An 18,530-nucleotide genomic window follows, 5' to 3' on the forward strand; every position below is an offset into this window, starting at 1 on the left:
GCACCTGCGATGACTTTCAAGATGTTCAGTTACTGGTTAAACTGAATATCAATACAACAGAAAGTGCTGCAGTAGGGTGAATTAAAAGACGTCAACATATTTTTAAATTTACCGTACCGGTTTTTCGACAGAGAAGACAGGGGTGATAAATTGCCTAAAGATCCGTTCTAATTATTTCGCTCACTGTACTTCCCATTTGCTTTTGTCAATAATGGAAATTACTCGCTTATCTTTGAACTTCATCGCTGATTTCCTGAAATTATGCGCAGTTAATTTTGTCTTGGTCTAAGCTTACAAGTGTCATGATGATATCCTGTGTTCCGTTGATTACTGCTACAGTCTGCCACAATTATGCGATTGATAGTATACCGTCAAGCGCCACTGCGGCTGGGGAGATGACCAGACTGGGATCGATTCCGTGAGGTGCCGTCGGGTTCATTAGGCTAACGTCCTGATAACAGTTTGCTCTTTAACAAACCACTTAACATTAATTTTCGACAGGTCCCCTACCTCCACGTCAAAGACGCACCGCAGCTAGCGAAATGGACACGTGTTCGGGAGGAGCATTTTCTGTGGATCACAAAAATCGATTATAGTGAATGCCGAGATTGTGTCCTTGAAAATGACACGCAGTGTCCTTCCCCTTTCTTCCTTTATCCGGTGTAGCACACCGACAGGAATGACAAATTCACCAACTTGATGTTAAATATTAAACTTCCTCCGTTCGTTTTCATATAAAAAATGCCACTGGACGGTGAAAACACACTGGACAGAATTTACATGGGTCTCAGACGAACAGCGTACGTGAATCTGAATAAAGGTGGCTTTGTGGACACACGGAGTGTATCTTCTCGGAGAAACAGTTATTATATGAACGGCGCTCAAAAAATAGGTGCGCAGTCGCAATGAAGAACAAGGAACAAAGGTCAGTCACTCGTCCTACAACAATAAGAAAGATGTGAAGTTAAATGTTACCCTGACGTAAACCGCTAAATATATTACAGAGGCAGCATTTGAAAGATGTCAGCTTGTATAGTGTCATATTTACGCTGAAGGAATATTTTTTTTTTTCAATGTAACTGTGAAATAGTTGCAATTTTTTGAAAGCAATTAATGTCGAAGATGCCATAAACTACAGCAGTGAATGCTCTTGAGGAGCATTTACCTACTCGAGACAATGTATCGATTCCGTCTCCGAATAAGTGATACTCACCTAGAGCCTTATTAGCACACGCCTCGCTCTTGATACTGCTGCATATCGGCGTCTTGGAGTCTTCTGCGGAGGATAAAAATTATTCTCATTTATGATTGTCAATATCTTATAATATAATATGAAACGTACAAATTGTCAAAGATGTACTTGAACTTAGTAATTAAGATTTACTCTACAGCTGCTAAGAAATACACTTCGGCAGAGAAATTAAACATGTTAATGTATGAACTTATAAGCTACTAACTAAACCAGATTCTATGCGTAAATTAAACAGTATGATTTCTGTCCATCTAACGTGGTTCACAGAACATAAGACCTAGGCAGTCGGCCATTAATCGTAATTATAACCTCAGCAGAAGTGTTACATAGCTTCGTCATGAGCCGAACAGTGAACAAATAGGTTCCAGTATGGTTGTTTAGTTAGTTCCCTGCTTGTTTTCTGGTTTACATTAGCCCGTGTGAAATTTAGTTCATAAGCTGACATGAGATAATGATAACTACTTTCCATCTTCAGTTACGTAATACGTGTGTAATGCTTTAGATTCCTCTTTCTTCCTCCATCAAGTACTGCATTACAGAGTTCCACATGAAATCACCCCAAACTCCAAATGTAGCTAACAAGACATGACACATAGGTACTTGCGGTTTGCGGCACCATGTAAAATAAAACGTTTGTGATGTTTTTTTTTTCAAACAACTTCCTTTATTTCATTTCAGATTCTAAGTAATTACCACAAATAACTACACTCCTGGAAATGGAAAAAAGAACACATTGACACCGGTGTGTCAGACCCACCATACTTGCTCTGGACACTGCGAAAGGGCTGTACAAGCAATGATCACACGCACGGCACAGCGGACACACCAGGAACCGCGGTGTTGGCCGTCGAATGGCGCTAGCTGCGCAGCATTTGTGCACCGCAGCCGTCAGTGTCAGCCAGTTTGCCGTGGCATACGGAGCTCCATCGCAGTCTTTAACACTGGTAGCATGCCGCGACAGCGTGGACGTGAACCGTATGTGCAGTTGACGGACTTTGAGCGAGGGCATGCGGGAGGCCGGGTGGACGTACCGCCGAATTGCTCAACACGTGGGGCGTGAGGTCTCCACAGTACATCGATGTTGTCGCCAGTGGTCGGCGGAAGGTGCACGTGCCCGTCGACCTGGGACCGGACCGCAGCGACGCACGGATGCACGCCAAGACCGTAGGATCCTACGCAGTGCCGTAGGGGACCGTACCGCCACTTCCCAGCAAATTAGGGACACTGTTGCTCCTGGGGTATCGGCGAGGACCATTCGCAACCGTCTCCATGAAGCTGGGCTACGGTCCCGCACACCGTTAGGCCGTCTTCCGCTCACGCCCCAACATCGTGCAGCCCGCCTCCAGTGGTGTCGCGACAGGCGTGAATGGAGGGACGAATGGCGACGTGTCGTCTTCAGCGATGAGAGTCGCTTCTGCCTTGGTGCCAATGATGGTCGTATGCGTGTTTGGCGCCGCGCAGGTGAGCGCCACAATCAGGACTGCATACGACCGAGGCACACAGGGTCAACACCCGGCATCATGGTGTGGGGAGCGATCTCCTACACTGGCCGTACACCACTGGTGATCGTCGAGGGGACACTGAATAGTGCACGGTACATCCAAACCGTCATCGAACCCATCGTTCTACCATTCCTAGACCGGCAAGGGAACTTGCTGTTCCAACAGGACAGTGCACGTCCGCATGTATCCCGTGCCACCCAACGTGCTCTAGAAGGTGTAAGTCAACTACCCTGGCCAGCAAGATCTCCGGATCTGTCCCCCATTGAGCATGTTTGGGACTGGATGAAGCGTCGTCTCACGCGGTCTGCACGTCCAGCACGAACGCTGGTCCAACTGAGGCGCCAGGTGGAAATGGCATGACAAGCCGTTCCACAGGACTATATCCAGCATCTCTACGATCGTCTCCATGGGAGAATAGCAGCCTGCATTGCTGCGGAAGGTGGATATACACTGTACTAGTGCCGACATTGTGCATGCTCTGTTGCCTGTGTCTATGTGCCTGTGGTTCTGTCAGTGTGATCATGTGATGTATCTGACCCCAGGAATGTGTCAATAAAGTTTCCCCTTGCTGGGACAATGAATTCACGGTGTTCTTATTTCAATTTCCAGGAGTGTACATCTCTAGAGACAGCCCAGTGTGCGAAAATGAAATCACTCATTGCTGTCCAAAGAAATTTCCGACGTAAATTTCAAAGGGCGCCAGCAGAATATAAAACGATTAAGGCTTGGTATGACACGTTCCTAGCCAACTGCAATGTAAACAAACAATTAGGTTGTGGCAGAACACGTACATATAAAGAAATAGTGAAAGAGATCACAGAGAGAACTTCCAATAAAGCCCACCAAAGTTAGTTCGGGGAGCAGCGACAGAAATAAACTTTCCTCGCTCAGCAGCTCACAATGTGCTGCATAAACGATTACGCTTGCACGCTTATAAAGTTTAAAATGTGCAAGCAGTGAAGCGAAATGACTCACAACGTCGCCAGAATTTGCTAATGGGATCGAGCAAACTCTAATCTAGCAAATGTCGTTTTCTCTGGTGAATCCATCTTTCACCCTTGTAGAAAGGTTTCTCGGCACAACATTCTTCTGCATTTCGGAAAAACCCAATGGCTTTCAGGAACATGTCAAAGACAACGAAAAGGTGAATGTCTGATGTGCTTTGATGAAAGATTCCATAGTCGGACCATATTTCTTCATCGAATAAACACTAATTGGAACAGTCTATCTGGACCTGTTTGAGTAATCTGCTGTCACTTAGCCTCTTCTCAGCACGACAATGGAGGTTACTTGTTCGTGGCTTCCTGTGTTGAATATTTTCACGGCGATGGCTACTCCGTGATAGACCAACGATGTGGCCGCAGCGATCTCCGTACGTAAGCTCTCTGGATTTCTTCCTGTGAGGTTACGTGAAAGACACTGTGTATGTCTCGCCTGTACCTTATCTTGGAAATCCCCCCAGAGAAATTGTGGGTGCAACAGCCTTCATCACCCCTACATGCTTGTGCACATCGTCTAGACAGTGTGTGGGCTACGAAAGAAGCCCAAATGGAAGTTTATCAGTTCTTTGTTCAAAGCTTTTTGAATCACTTAACATGATGCGGCAAACCCAGAGTTTTCATGTGGACATCCCGTATTTTTACTGCCAGGAAGCTGACTGATTCGAGTTTCCTTGTCTCTTCTTTGCCCTAAGCAACTTGTATGTAATATTGTTAGTCTTGAACGTTATTTAAACTCTTAGCTGTCTCCGATTCTTGTGTACTATTTTAGTTTCAGATTCTGTTACTGGTTGCTACGATCTGTTTGTGCACATATTGGTCTGCTGTTCAAGGTATTCGTCGACATTCTCAATTTTGTTTTGCAATAGTGTCTTCATTTTGCCCGGTTATAGTGGTTATCCTAATCCAGTCTCATTTTTTGCATTATTATTTAGTTATTTATGCATTGAGTTCACTTGGCCAGATTAGGGTCTTCACGCCCTCTACCAAATCTAACCAGATATCGTTAGCGTACAGTATGTAAACAGTATATAATGATAGTAATTATAATAACGATAGCATAAGGAGTTATCAAAAGGTTTCCGTTTGAGGGCACTCCTGCAGTGTATACACAGTGTAGTGTAACTTCGATACGGCTATGTAACTACCAACATGTAGGTTTAGCTTAGGTTTCAAGGAAACTGCTAATTATACCTGTGATAACTATGACGAGTTTCAGGTGAAACTAAAAATTCGTATAACAAATGAAGATGCAATCCAGATTAAATCAGATGATGCTCACTTATCAGAAGCTGATACAGCATACAAAAACAAGACCTTTTACAAAAATTGGTCAAAAGAACCCGGATGAAAACAAAGGTTGTCATAATAGATTTTCAGAAATGTTCGCCGACACCATATCATGTTAATTCCAGAGTGTTTTATCTAAGAAAGCTCTGGGCATATAATCTGACAATCCTTGATGCTTCAGAGCAGAAAGCCTATAGTTGCATGTCAGATGAAACAGTTGCAGGTCGTGAACTTAAGGAAGTGTCACCTTTTTTGCTGAAGTAGGCTCTGGCTGGCATGCCTCAAACTCAATCTGAGGAACTTACGATATGGACTAAAAACTGCAAAGGTCAGAAATGTAGCTTCGCCATGACTGTGACACATTTTTGGATTCTGAGGTGTGTTTTTCCAATTTCAAAGTGATCGTCCATAAATTATTATTGGTATATGGTGCCCAGGCTGTTATTGAACGAGCCACAAGCAAATTGAGCTCAAATACCATTGGAATTGTTCGCCAATGACGCCTCAGGGAACTGATTGAGGTGTATAACATGCAAAAGGCCAATTTCAAAGACTTTGAACGTGTCTCAAGAGGACCATCATCGCCATTAGTTAAGTGGATAACCAAAAGTTTATCAACAGAAAAATTTTTAGTTAGCCAAGATGTACATCTACAAATATGAGCAGAGAATTCAGGTTCTGTGTTCTATAAAACAACCTTTGAGGATGAATTTCAAGAGATTGACGAACAACAGCAAATAAGAAGGACAGAATAGCATTAAGAACTTCCTGCTACACGAAATACTGTCAGGACCATAGTTACGGAAACGTATAAAGGTATACAAAAACTACTAAGACGTGTGCTTCAATGTTTTAACTTTTCTACAGAAGTATACCACAGAAAACGTCAACATAAGCTGAGAAAAACCCAGAAGGAAATGAACACGACGAGGATATTATCAGATAATTGTAAGGAGAACTCAGTATTTACGTACCATATTTTTATCCTCTCTTTCAATTTATTAATGAATGGGTGCTGAATTTTGACACAAATATTTATCGTTTCCACACGTTTTAAAGAAGCTATACGTACTTCAGTTTCCAGAAACAAGCTTCTATGGTTAAAATTGTGATTTTTGTTTTACTTTCTTAAACTTTTTTTCAGAAAATACTATTTTAATTATATTTTTGAAATGAAAACGGTATACCCCTAATATATCTATATATCCCTTAATCTATCTACTAGTATGGAATACGTGTGATTGTTTTTATTCCTTAATTTCAATACCAATAATTCTGATATTTCCACTCAAGTATTATAGAATAATCCTACACAACAAAAATAAACACATAAACATAAAAAGGAAAAGAAATGGACAACGAACTATTGTAATAAGCACTTTGAAAATATCTTAAGTGGAAATAACAAATATATTTCTGAGATGTAAAATATCATAAGTGCTGTTCCCCTCGTAACATTACACAAAATCATTTACAAAGACAAAGTACACATAGAGACTAGCAGGAGAGGATATATAAAGTAAGATTCTTCATAATTGTGTATTTGACTTACTTTACAGGAAACAAAATCCGAGCCACAGCAGCTTCTCTGTGAACTTGTGATCACCTGTAAAGCTAGTTCTATACCACTTATACCAGTTTACCTCTGTCGTCCATAATTATGGATGACATATGTTGCAATTCTTAGCTGTGAAGACCTAGAACAGTATTTCCTTTGAGAGCGCAGATGTGAAATGAGGTATTTTCATGATCTGCCGAGCAGGAAACCCTCGTCGTGATTGAGCAGGTTGTCTGCTAATTGTATTTTCACAGTTTCCTTGGCTACTGAATCCAAGCAGGATGAGGCTGTGGCCAGCGTCTTAACTTTTCCTTAATCCAAGAAATGGGTAATTGAAATATAATGTTCAGTCACTGCAGGTTTATTGGACTGTAGTAGGCGAGTGTGGGCCTATCGCTGAAGTTCAATGCAATGTTCTTTTGCAGCGTGTACTGTTAGTCTTATGTCTCACAAGGTATTTTGTACATATTTGCCTTAGTAAAAGCAAATCATCCTTCACAGATCCTAGAAGAGTCGCTGTCTTTGCCGGCGATAGGAAGATCACAAACTTTTTGTTCTTCATAATTATTTTTGCAGTTTTCAAAGAGATATTTCTCACATACAGCAGAATGGCAGTAGATTACATTTCTTTCTTCTTGTTCTTCTTTTGACTGGCCTGACGTTTTTGCTTGCAGAGCTCTCTTAATTTTATTTTTTGTTTATCCATTCTTATAGAATATTTCTTCCAGGTGTGCCAGTTCATTCTGTAGGTTATCAGCGCTGGTCACTACATAAGCCCTGTGTGCTAATGTTTTAGGTACATTCATATACAAAATGAACAGGTACATCAAATTAAGAGAGCTCTGCAACCGAAAACGCCAGGCCAACCAAAAGAAGAAAGAGAGAAAAGAAATGCACCAAGAACTGAACCCTGGGGGAGTCCAGAGATGACACGTTCACGTGATGACCTTCTCCGACCCACAGATGATTCGCTGACAATTATTTCTGAGGTAGCTGTTATATTTTCATAATTGATAAACCAACTAAACAGTATCAAAAGCCATGATGAAGTCACTCAGTGTCTAAAAAATGGTCGCTTTATGCCTTTCCAGGATATGTTCGATGTCGTCAGTCAGTTTGATTAATGACCTTGCCGTGCTATAGTTTTTTCGGAAGGCTGATACATATTTATCGTGGCTTTTATAAGCTTTAAGGTAACCAGTTATCTGTTCATGTACAATATTTCCGAAGTTCTAGATACTGAAGATATTATGCCAGGGTGTATACGACCCGGGACAACCGGGAGATCTGGGAAAAACCCAGTAATTTTTTATCGGGGAGAAAACCGTGAAAAACACGAGAATTGTTTAGAATTCCGGGAATTTTTCATTGTTTCAGTTTTCAGTTAAAGTTTTGTGATTTTGACTCATAAGAACCAATACTCTAACAAAGAATATTACTGTATCCCGACATTGCAGAATAATACTGCAGCAACAAAACATGAACGAGTGGGAAAAAAAAGAAATTAAAACTTAAGTTGCAAAGGAAATGCGCCGTATACAACAACAAAACACAGTGCTCATACAAGCGTCTACCAACAGCAAAGTGTTTCAAAGGATTTAGGAAGACTATGCAATGCTTCATAAAAACAAATTGCCTCCGATGAGCATGAGCGTGACGTGGCAACTGTTTAAATTAGATTCGTTTGAGCAGTTACGGGTGGGCTCTTGCTCATGCACAGTTGAGTCTTGTATGAGTAGTACCTTCTTACGCTTCTGGTTACGGATGTATGGCTGGGCGCCACTACTTAATATTGCACCGGTTCGGAAATATAGTAAATCAGGCGCTGATGCCCAGAGATGTCTGAGTTGTGGTGGGGAGATGGATCATATCCACGTGAACTGTGTTTAAGTTCAGAGATTTTGTTGTTTTCTCTTTGTTTATTGTTCTCTCGTTAAATGATAATGAACGGATTTTTGCGGCAGGGTGTTATCAAATGAATTACAATACGTTCGCATAATTATGGAAGGCTAAAATATGTTATTAGTTTTAGATTTTTTTCCACCTTCCTGACGGTCAAGCATCAATCGCCTTGCAGAACAATGAAGTTATTTTTGTCGATTTGCTAAAGAGATTTGGCTTTCATCAATCTTTTATGCTTTATTTGAAACGAAGTGTTTAATTTCACACTATTGGCTAGTTTCAACTGCTCGCTGCATTTCAAGTGAACATATGTCTTTATGCGATAACAAAGAACCAAACATGAGATAATACAATACTTACATACGAATCTGGACATATTACTGTGCATTTTAAGCCGAATTATGCATTTTAGTATGGTTCACGAAATTCCGATGCTCTTGAAGTATCCTGTGTTGTCTTGTTGCTTTTATGATATAATGTTTTATACATACGAACATATGAGCTTCCTGTGTCTTTGTAGCTGCGTAAGCACAGTGACGCCTATTATCTGGCGCTCTCTTCCAACTGCTAAAACGAACCTATTTCTAACAGGTCGCAGGAAAATATTGCAAATGGTGGTTTGAAAAGCGTTACATTGAAACCAAATTTCCATTTACGCAAGATGAACTATGTGCGATAATGTACGATGAATTTCTTAAATCACAAAACTTTTGACTCTCATTTAAAAATCAACTCTTTGAGGACAACCATTTAGAAAAATTTCGAGCCCAGGAGATCAGACATTTACGTCATTATTAAAAATTTTACTGGCACATTTGTGTGATGTATCTTGAAGTGTAACAGGCGCAAAAAAGATCAACATTATATGTGGAAGCTTAGCTTCTCTTCCAGCTTATTAATCTTTGAGACCAATATTATATGTGAATGCTATGTATATTAATTTAAACCATAAACTTTCCTTATTTGTGTGTTCGCGCTACTTAAGAGTGATCTTGCTATTGGCTGACTACATCACATGTCCTATGCTGTCATCAGCTGGCGAGGTCACATTACATGAGCTATGACTGGCTTACAAAAAGCGCATCGCAATCTCGAGTTCAATGCTGTGGAAAGTGACATGCCTTGTATTGTGGAATTCAAATTTATATCTTCATAATACGGACATATGCAGTGTACATGTTGCTGCACATCAAAGGTCTTTCAAAACGTGTTTTCCCCCCTGAGAGTTTTGTTTTCTAAAGTGCCGGGAAATTCTACGACGGTATATAAAATCATAGACATTCAAAAATTTGATGAGTTTTACAGTGCCGAGGAAGAGTATACTATCACTTAACACAGAGAATGTGTATTTTCACCTGGGAGAAAGTTTATTTTTAACAGGGAAATCCGGGAAAATTCCAGGATGTTTTTTCCTTGTCCACGTATACACCCTGTATGCTGATCGGCCTATAGTCACCAGGTGATTTTGGGACTTCAGTTGTTTGGTATCGGTCGAAGACCGACTGAAGTCGTCTGCAAGAGCTGTAACAGTACTGGCAACATTATCACTGCGTCATTACCGTCTGCCTCGGCAGAAATTACCTACTGCTTTTCGCAATATGTGTGTGTATGTGTGTGTGTGGGTGGGTGGGTGGGTGTGGGTGTGTAGAGTAACATGTTTTAAAAAAGACGCGTTTGTCCGCATGGTGCTATCTTGGGGCTAATAATTTATCACAACTTACGAGCTGACTGCTGTTGAGAAAAAGTTATTCAGTTGGTATGCAGAGCCTTTAAAAACGGAATTAGGTTTCGCCTTTCCTATGCCAAAACTGCCCAGTTATTTTCACAGTGCTGCAGGGTTCGACTTTCTGTATACAACAGAGAGGACAAGCCTGATTTTGGCACTGCGCACGTTTTGCTTCACTTTGTTCTGCAGTTTCCTGCGTATTTCATGCAGTGAACTGCGGAACAAAGTGAAGCAAAAAGTGCGCAACGCTACAATTTCCCTGAAATCTTCTTTGCGCGGAGTGTCGTTTACTCATTTTCTGCTTTAGTTCTGTCGCCATGTCCAGCCAAGTAGCAGGAGCTCTCTTTACTTTGACGTAACATTTAGGGACACGTTTGAAATACAGTGCAGTAAGCCTGACACTGAATTGTCCAACATTACCGTCTAATACCAGGTCACTGCTTATATCCAGCGGTAGGATATCTGAATAATCCTTTTGTAGGACATTTGTTAACTTGTTTTAAGTTTCCGTACATTACTAAGAATTTCCTCTGGCTGCCTGCACTGAATACATTAAAAATATCACTTCACTGGCAGGGAGGCCAGAAGCAGAAATCTGACAGGCGTAAATTACTTTACCTGGTCTCTTTATGGCTATTATGTCCGTGATTTCTCCAGTCATGTAACGAAATACACTCCTGGAAATGGAAAAAAGAACACATTGACACCGGTGTGTCAGACACACCATACTTGCTCCGGACACTGCGAGAGGGCTGTACAAGCAATGATCACACGCACGGCACAGCGGACACACCAGGAACCGCGGTGTTGGCCGTCGAATGGCGCTAGCTGCGCAGCATTTGTGCACCGCCGCCGTCAGTGTCAGCCAGTTTGCCGTGGCATACGGAGCTCCATCGCAGTCTTTAACACTGGTAGCATGCCGCGACAGCGTGGACGTGAACCGTATGTGCAGTTGACGGACATTGGGCGAGGGCGTATAGTGGGCATGCGGGAGGCCGGGTGGACGTACCGCCGAAAAGCTCAACACGTGGGGCGTGAGGTCTCCACAGTACATCGATGTTGTCGCCAGTGGTCGGCGGAAGGTGCACGTGCCCGTCGACCTGGTACCGGACCGCAGCGACGCACGGATGCACGCCAAGACCGTAGGATCCTACGCAGTGCCATAGGGGACCGCACCGCCACTTCCCAGCAAATTAGGGACACTGTTGCTCCTGGGGTATCGGCGAGGACCATTCGCAACCGTCTCCATGAAGCTGGGCTACGGTCCCGCACACCGTTAGGCCGTCTTCCGCTCACGCCCCAACATCGTGCAGCCCGTCTCCAGTGGTGTCGCGACAGGCGTGAATGGAGGGACGAATGGAGACGTATCGTCTTCAGCGATGAGGGTCGCTTCTGCCTTGGTGCCAATGATGGTCGTATGCGTGTATGGCGCCGTGCAGGTGAGCGCCACAATCAGGACTGCATACGACCGAGGCACACAGGGCCAACACCCGGCATCATGGTGTGGGGAGCGATCTCCTACACTGGCCGTACACCACTGGTGATCGTCGAGGGGACACTGAATAGTGCACGGTACATCCAAACCGTCATCGAACCCATCGTTCTACCATTCCTAGACCGGCAAGGGAACTTGCTGTTCCAACAGGACAATGCACGTCCGCATGTATCCCGTGCTACCCAACGTGCTCTAGAAGGTGTAAGTCAACTACCCTGGCCAGCAAGATCTCTGGATCTGTCCCCCATTGAGCATGTTTGGGACTGGATGAAGCGTCGTCTCACGCGGTCTGCACGTCCAGCACGAACGCTGGTCCAACTGAGGCGCCAGGTGGAAATGGCATGGCAAGCCGTTCCACAGGACTACATCCAGCATCTCTACGATCGTCTCCATGGGAGAATAGCAGCCTGCATTGCTGCGAAAGGTGGATATACACTGTACTAGTGCCGACATTGTGCATGCTCTGTTGCCTGTGTCTATGTGCCTGTGGTTCTGTCAGTGTGATCATGTGATGTATCTGACCCCAGGAATGTGTCAATAAAGTTTCCCCTTCCTGGGACAATGAATTCACGGTGTTCTTATTTCAATTTCCAGGAGTGTATATCAAGTTGTGACTCACGAAATAACTTAGTAAAACTCAGTTAAACAAATAAGTAATAGTAGTGAGGTAACTCAAAAACATGGCGTGGAAAGTTACTCCATCACTGATTCATCCATTTCGGTGCCCAAAAGTCTGTAATCTCTGATAACGGGTGTCTGTATACTGACTGAGCACCGTTAAGTGGGCATCGTCTAAGTTTGCTGCTTCAGACGGGTCCTGTGATGAGAGACACTCTTGACTAACAGTATCTAACAGTATTCTTTCGCCAGTAGTAAGATGCGCCTGCATAGTTTTCAATTACCATAATCTCTTGAACACAGGTCTACGTGCATTCTACGTACTGGGTTACGTGGGAACTGTCCTATTCCTCTTTACATTCACGGAGAGTTGAATTTGTTGGAACGTTCCAACTTCTCAGAATTTCATCGCATCGACCAAGTCGTGTCTACAACCTGTTCAGACATTCCCATACAGGCCGCAGTTACTTGTGTTTCGATTGCAAATATCCTCAAGATCATCTGTGCTTCTGGTTCTCTTCCTCATTTGGCTTCCACAACCCCCCGAAAGCTCCAAAAGGCAAACTAGAGTTAGAGGAATAGAGCTTTTCAGGAAACTATTCTTAAATTTCATCCTTACTCGTGGAATCTGGTACTCTTGCCATGAGTCTAACAACAGTATGTTGACACATTCTGTTTCGTGATTGCTCGCTGTCTAGAATGCGTGCCTTTCGTAGCAAAGCTGGTTTCAAGCACCCTGTACATGGGTGGCTCGTAATTAACGGCTCTGAGGCAGAGTTGCCTAAACATATATTTTGAAACATATTTTTAAATAATGTTTTACAGATTTATATTATTAGAAAGCATTACAGATATTTTCCACACGGATTTAAAATATAACTGATAACTTATTTTAGAACTGTTACTATCCAGTGACATTTTCCAAACAGTTAATAGCTAGTCTTATGGCTTGGAATGCTTGCTAGCTCCATGTAGCAGAAGTGTGGGGCCTCGCTTCTATGGATTACAATGATTATTGACGTCCAGAATGTACAATTACCTGAGCCGAAGGGAATCATATCAACTTCAAAGTGATTTTGAGATTCAGCTATTATATTTTGATGCATTTTTAATTTGCATTTAATAATAATGATTATATAGTCTTCAGGATACTTTTTTGTTTCTCACGTTGGCAATTCCATCCACTGTAGGAGAGTAACGATAAATGCGTAAATGTATCGCTAGAGTGCACTGGAATACGGTAACGTGTCTCCACACAGTGAGAGTTTAACGAATCATAAGAGCTCTAAATATGCCACAGCTTTTTCTTGCTAAGAAGTTCTTCATTTTGTAATGGCGTTGCTTCGTAAAGTGCGCCATTCGCAAATTTCCTTTTTGAGTGTATTTTTACTGCCACTGCTTGATGCACATTTTTCACAGATGGTGTTTCAGATAGAACTTCAAGTAGCATTTAAGTTGTATTTACAACAACTAGCAAAACCACTATGACGTTTTCCCTTGGTGTTGCCTCCAAGTCGTGACAGGAGCTTGGCTACATGCCAGGGACAATAACGTCATTGAGATGGCAGATGATGGGACATTAAAAAATTAAAGATTGTAGGAAATTTAAAAATTAATTGTGGCGGTAAATTTAAAAATGGTTCAAATGGCTCTGAGGACTATGGGACTCAACTGCTGTGGTCATAAGTCCCCTAGAACTTAGAACTACTTAAACCTAACTAACCTAAGGACATCACACACATCCATGCCCGAGGCAGGATTCGAACCTGCGAACGTAGCGGTCGTGCGATTCCAGACTGTAGCGCCTTTAACCGCTCGGCCACTCCGGCCGGCGGTAAATTTAAAAATAAAAGTCTACCTGAGCAATTACCTGGAGCAAATACCGTCAGTATGAAGGGTTCAGCACTTTGATGACATCTCCTCTATCCCTGTATTATCATTTGCGAAAACGCGCAAGACAAGTAGGTACTAAAAGGCGACTTGTTAAACTGTAGTTAATTACTCAGTTTTATCAACACAGTACAGGTAAAAATGTGCCACTGCTCATGTTTCTGGAATGATTTTCACTTACTACTCTGCTGTTTTATTATAGGATTAGTTTTGTCAGATTCATTCGACTGTGGAAGACAGAGCCAGACTAGCAAAATGCCTTCATTTTGGACGCAGTCTTTACTCACTAGGCATGTAGGAGAGCACGCAGCCGCACTGAGCCAGCGTGTAGTTGGCCTCGCACTCGAGCTTGCAGTTGCGCTGCGTGTAGGTGCGGTAGAAGTGCAGCTTGGCCTCTCCGGAGAAGACGCAGCGCCGCTTGGCGGGGGCCACCTTGCGCAGGAGTTGGCTGGCGTGGAGGATCTGCGGCGACACCACCACTCGCAGCTCCTCCCCCGGCGAGAACACGAAGCCCATGTGCGCGATCTTGGGCGTCTCCACAGGATTCTGCAGCATCATCTGCGGACCCACACCGCTGCCTCACCCGCCATTCTGAAACACTACGTCTACTAGTAAAAGATGGAAGGCTGCAACATGGGCACTGATGGGAAACTACAAACCCAGATGCCAATCATGAGAGGCTCGGCAAGGGTCGTCGCCACCTACTTCCTTGTCGTGACTTGTCTAAACGGCGTTCAGCCGCAGCTTATATACACTCCTGGAAATTGAAATAAGAACACCGTGAATTCATTGTCCCAGGAAGGGGAAACTTTATTGACACATTCCTGGGGTCAGATACATCACATGATCACACTGACAGAACCACAGGCACATAGACACAGGCAACAGAGCATGCACAATGTCGGCACTAGTACAGTGTATATCCACCTTTCGCAGCAATGCAGGCTGCTATTCTCCCATGGAGACGATCTTAGAGATGCTGGATGTAGTCCTGTGGAACGGCTTGCCATGCCATTTCCACCTGGCGCCTCAGTTGGACCAACGTTCGTGCTGGACGTGCAGACCGCGTGAGACGACGCTTCATCCAGTCCCAAACATGCTCAATGGGGGACAGATCCGGAGATCTTGCTGGCCAGGGTAGTTGACTTACACCTTCTAGAGCACGTTGGGTGGCACGGGATACATGCGGACGTGCATTGTCCTGTTGGAACAGCAAGTTCCCTTGCCGGTCTAGGAATGGTAGAACGATGGGTTCGATGACGGTTTGGATGTACCGTGCACTATTCAGTGTCCCCTCGACGATCACCAGTGGTGTACGGCCAGTGTAGGAGATCGCTCCCCACCCCATGATGCCGGGTGTCGGCCCTGTGTGCCTCGGTCGTATGCAGTCCTGATTGTGGCGCTCACCTGCACGGCGCCAAACACGCAAAAGACCATCATTGGCACCAAGGCAGAAACGACTCTCATCGCTGAAGACGACACGTCTCCACTCGTCCCTCCATTCACGCCTGTCGCGACACCACTGGAGGCGGGCTGCACGATGTTGGGGCGTGAGCGGAAGACGGCCTAACGGTGTGCGGGACCGTAGCCCAGCTTCATGGAGACGGTTGCGAATGGTCCTCGCCGATACCCCAGGAGCAACAGTGTCCCTAATTTGCTGGGAAGTGGCGGTGCGGTCCCCTACGGCACTGCGTAGGATCCTACGGTCTTGGCGTGCATCCGTGCGTCGCTGCGGTCCGGTCCCAGGTCGACGGGCACGTGCACCTTCCGCCGACCACTGGCGACAACATCGATGTACTGTGGAGACCTCACGCCCCACGTGTTGAGCAATTCGGCGGTACGTCCACCCGGCCTCCCGCATGCCCACTATACGCCCTCGCTCAAAGTCCGTCAACTGCACATACGGTTCACGTCCACGCTGTCGCGGCATGCTACCAGTGTTAAAGACTGCGATGGAGCTCCGTATGCCACGGCAAACTGGCTGACACTGACGGCGGCGGTGCACAAATGCTGCGCAGCTAGCGCCATTCGACGGCCAACACCGCGGTTCCTGGTGTGTCCGCTGTGCCGTGCGTGTGATCATTGCTTGTACAGCCCTCTCGCAGTGTCCGGAGCAAGTATGGTTGGTCTGACACACCGGTGTCAATGTGTTCTTTTTTCCATTTCCAGGAATGTACTTCCGATGGTAGCTACTCTAAGCTCTTCGGCTTAACGATGTTGTGCTATCTGGTGATGTGTAGCTCCCAGACTTTCTCGATTTGGCGCTCGGTAGCGATAAAAGAGTGTGCTGCCCCCCAGCATATATCGCATTAATGTCTAATATCGCCTCTTGCTTTGATAACTGTGTCAGTTAGACGAGGACTATAGTGGACCAGTTTCTTCGTGTATTTCATATGCAGTTGAAGCCATCCGTTTATGGTTAGATGTCATAGTCCGAAGTGCTGGCATGTTGACTGCTTCGTTTCACCCACTATTCCAAGTTGTCCCAGACATTTCCTGCGGGATCGAATGATTTAGCGGACGCGTCGAAGTGTTCACGTGCAATCCTGCAAACACGGTTTAAAAACGCTGATTCGAAAAGGCCTAGCTGACAGCGGCAGTAGAGCGTCACGTAGAGGGGAGGACATTTTAATACTGAAAGTCGCCGCCTGGAATCAGCGGGTAAATACGATCTTGCAGTGCCTGTATTGTTAAGAATCCGGCGATACCAGGCAGCGACTTTCAGTTAAAATGCCCTCCCCTGTACAGGAATTACATAATGTGTGTACGAGTACACCTTTTGCCACAGGCACCACGATATATGGAGGTTTGGATCTGGCAATGAGTTGTCCACAGTTAGCGAAAGCGGTTAAAGCGACGCTCGCACAAAGCGGGACATATGCGTTCGAGTCCCGGTCCGGCACAAATTTTCACTGTCGTCGTTCCCTTAAACATCCGATGGTTGCTCGTATCCGGAACTGCGAATACATTCTATGTATTTCATAACGGCTATAGTCACTGCAGTGCATGTTCCTTCGACATGCATGCATGCTGCAAAGTTAAGGACTAACCTACGGTAGATGTCATGGCAAGTCCAAACCAGTAAATGAGAAATGCTTTATTAATTTATCTGTATTAATAACAACTTCGTCTTTCTTATCCGCTAATACTGTAGTCTTCAGTGGACAACTGGATAGTTAGTTAAAAATCAATTATTTGGGTGGTTTGATTGCTGCATGTGTGCCAACAACAAAATTCAGTATTGTCCCCTATTGGCCATAAGGTATTTTACCAATGTTATTAACATGGCTTTTACCTATGTTACTGCTCTCTGTATGTGAAAAACTCATTTGAACCATGGTTGGGATTCCATATGAAACCGTAGCCTCACTAATAACTGCCTGAATAAGTCTTTTTTGACATCAGAGGGAGGCAGGGGCATTCCACTTGCAATAGCACTAGGCAGTATTGTGTTCAAGGCTGCTTTCGATTCGTATACAGGTTTATACGAATATTAATAACAAAATTTGGCAGTGTCATAACTTTGCTGAGGAATATGTGATCTTGTCGTAGAGCGATAAGCACGTTTCCGAAGAGCGGATATTAATTCTGAAATTAATTAATCACCTGCAAGTAGCGACATGAAGCATATCACTGTCACCGTGTTTAGCACTAAGTGAAGAGCCGATATGGAGGAAGACGAAACTAATTCATTGACTTATAGTGTACCCTAGTTTATGAAGAGAAGTAAGGATAATGTCGTGTGTATATCACCGTGTATAATCGCTGTCGAAAATGCCCTGGCCACAATACATTCGAACCACCAGTGTGAAAAACATAGCGGACTACGATCTTCAATGCGTCACTGTTTGTTACTCATGGCAGTGGATACCCTGTTCGCCACGGGTCTGCTCTGGCACTCGCATTGGCACCCGCTATCATTGACGTGCGGCAGCAATACCGCGGCCAGTCTGTGATTTGCATTTACAGCCTTGGATGTTAAAGCTCTGTAAACCATTTTAAGACGTTCTGTATGTCGAGATTCTGACTCTAGTCTTTACGTGTTCTGAATTAATCTGCAAACTTGGTTATGGAGCTTTATTTTGAATTAACTGCTGAATGTATTGTATGTTATTTGTATCAGACTTTAACTTATCTTCTTCACCTAACAGTGTAACATAGCACACTTCTTGTTTCCTCGCATTTATTGGAAAAATATAATGCTCGATTCTGCACATGCAATACAGTGACTTTGTAATTTACGTTCCGTAAAATAAGAATTTGGACACTGTCGATAACCAGATTTAAAAGCAACACAGA

The 18,530-nt window shown here is 44.0% G+C and overlaps 1 protein-coding gene across 1 annotated transcript in view; it reads right to left on the minus strand.

Annotated features, from left to right (window-relative positions):
• Positions 1-18,530, minus strand: part of LOC126176193 (pickpocket protein 28-like) — a 141,583-nt gene that overhangs the window by 19,329 nt on the left and 103,724 nt on the right. Inside the window, exons 7-8 of the mRNA XM_049923337.1 lie at positions 14,519-14,789; positions 1,214-1,276 (exon numbers count right to left, since the gene is read on the minus strand). Of these exons, the coding sequence (XP_049779294.1) occupies positions 1,214-1,276; positions 14,519-14,789 (334 nt within the window). The remainder of the gene's footprint in view (positions 1-1,213; positions 1,277-14,518; positions 14,790-18,530) is intronic.

This window comes from Schistocerca cancellata, chromosome 3 (assembly GCF_023864275.1).
Source record: "Schistocerca cancellata isolate TAMUIC-IGC-003103 chromosome 3, iqSchCanc2.1, whole genome shotgun sequence".
Taxonomy (NCBI): domain Eukaryota; kingdom Metazoa; phylum Arthropoda; class Insecta; order Orthoptera; family Acrididae; genus Schistocerca; species Schistocerca cancellata.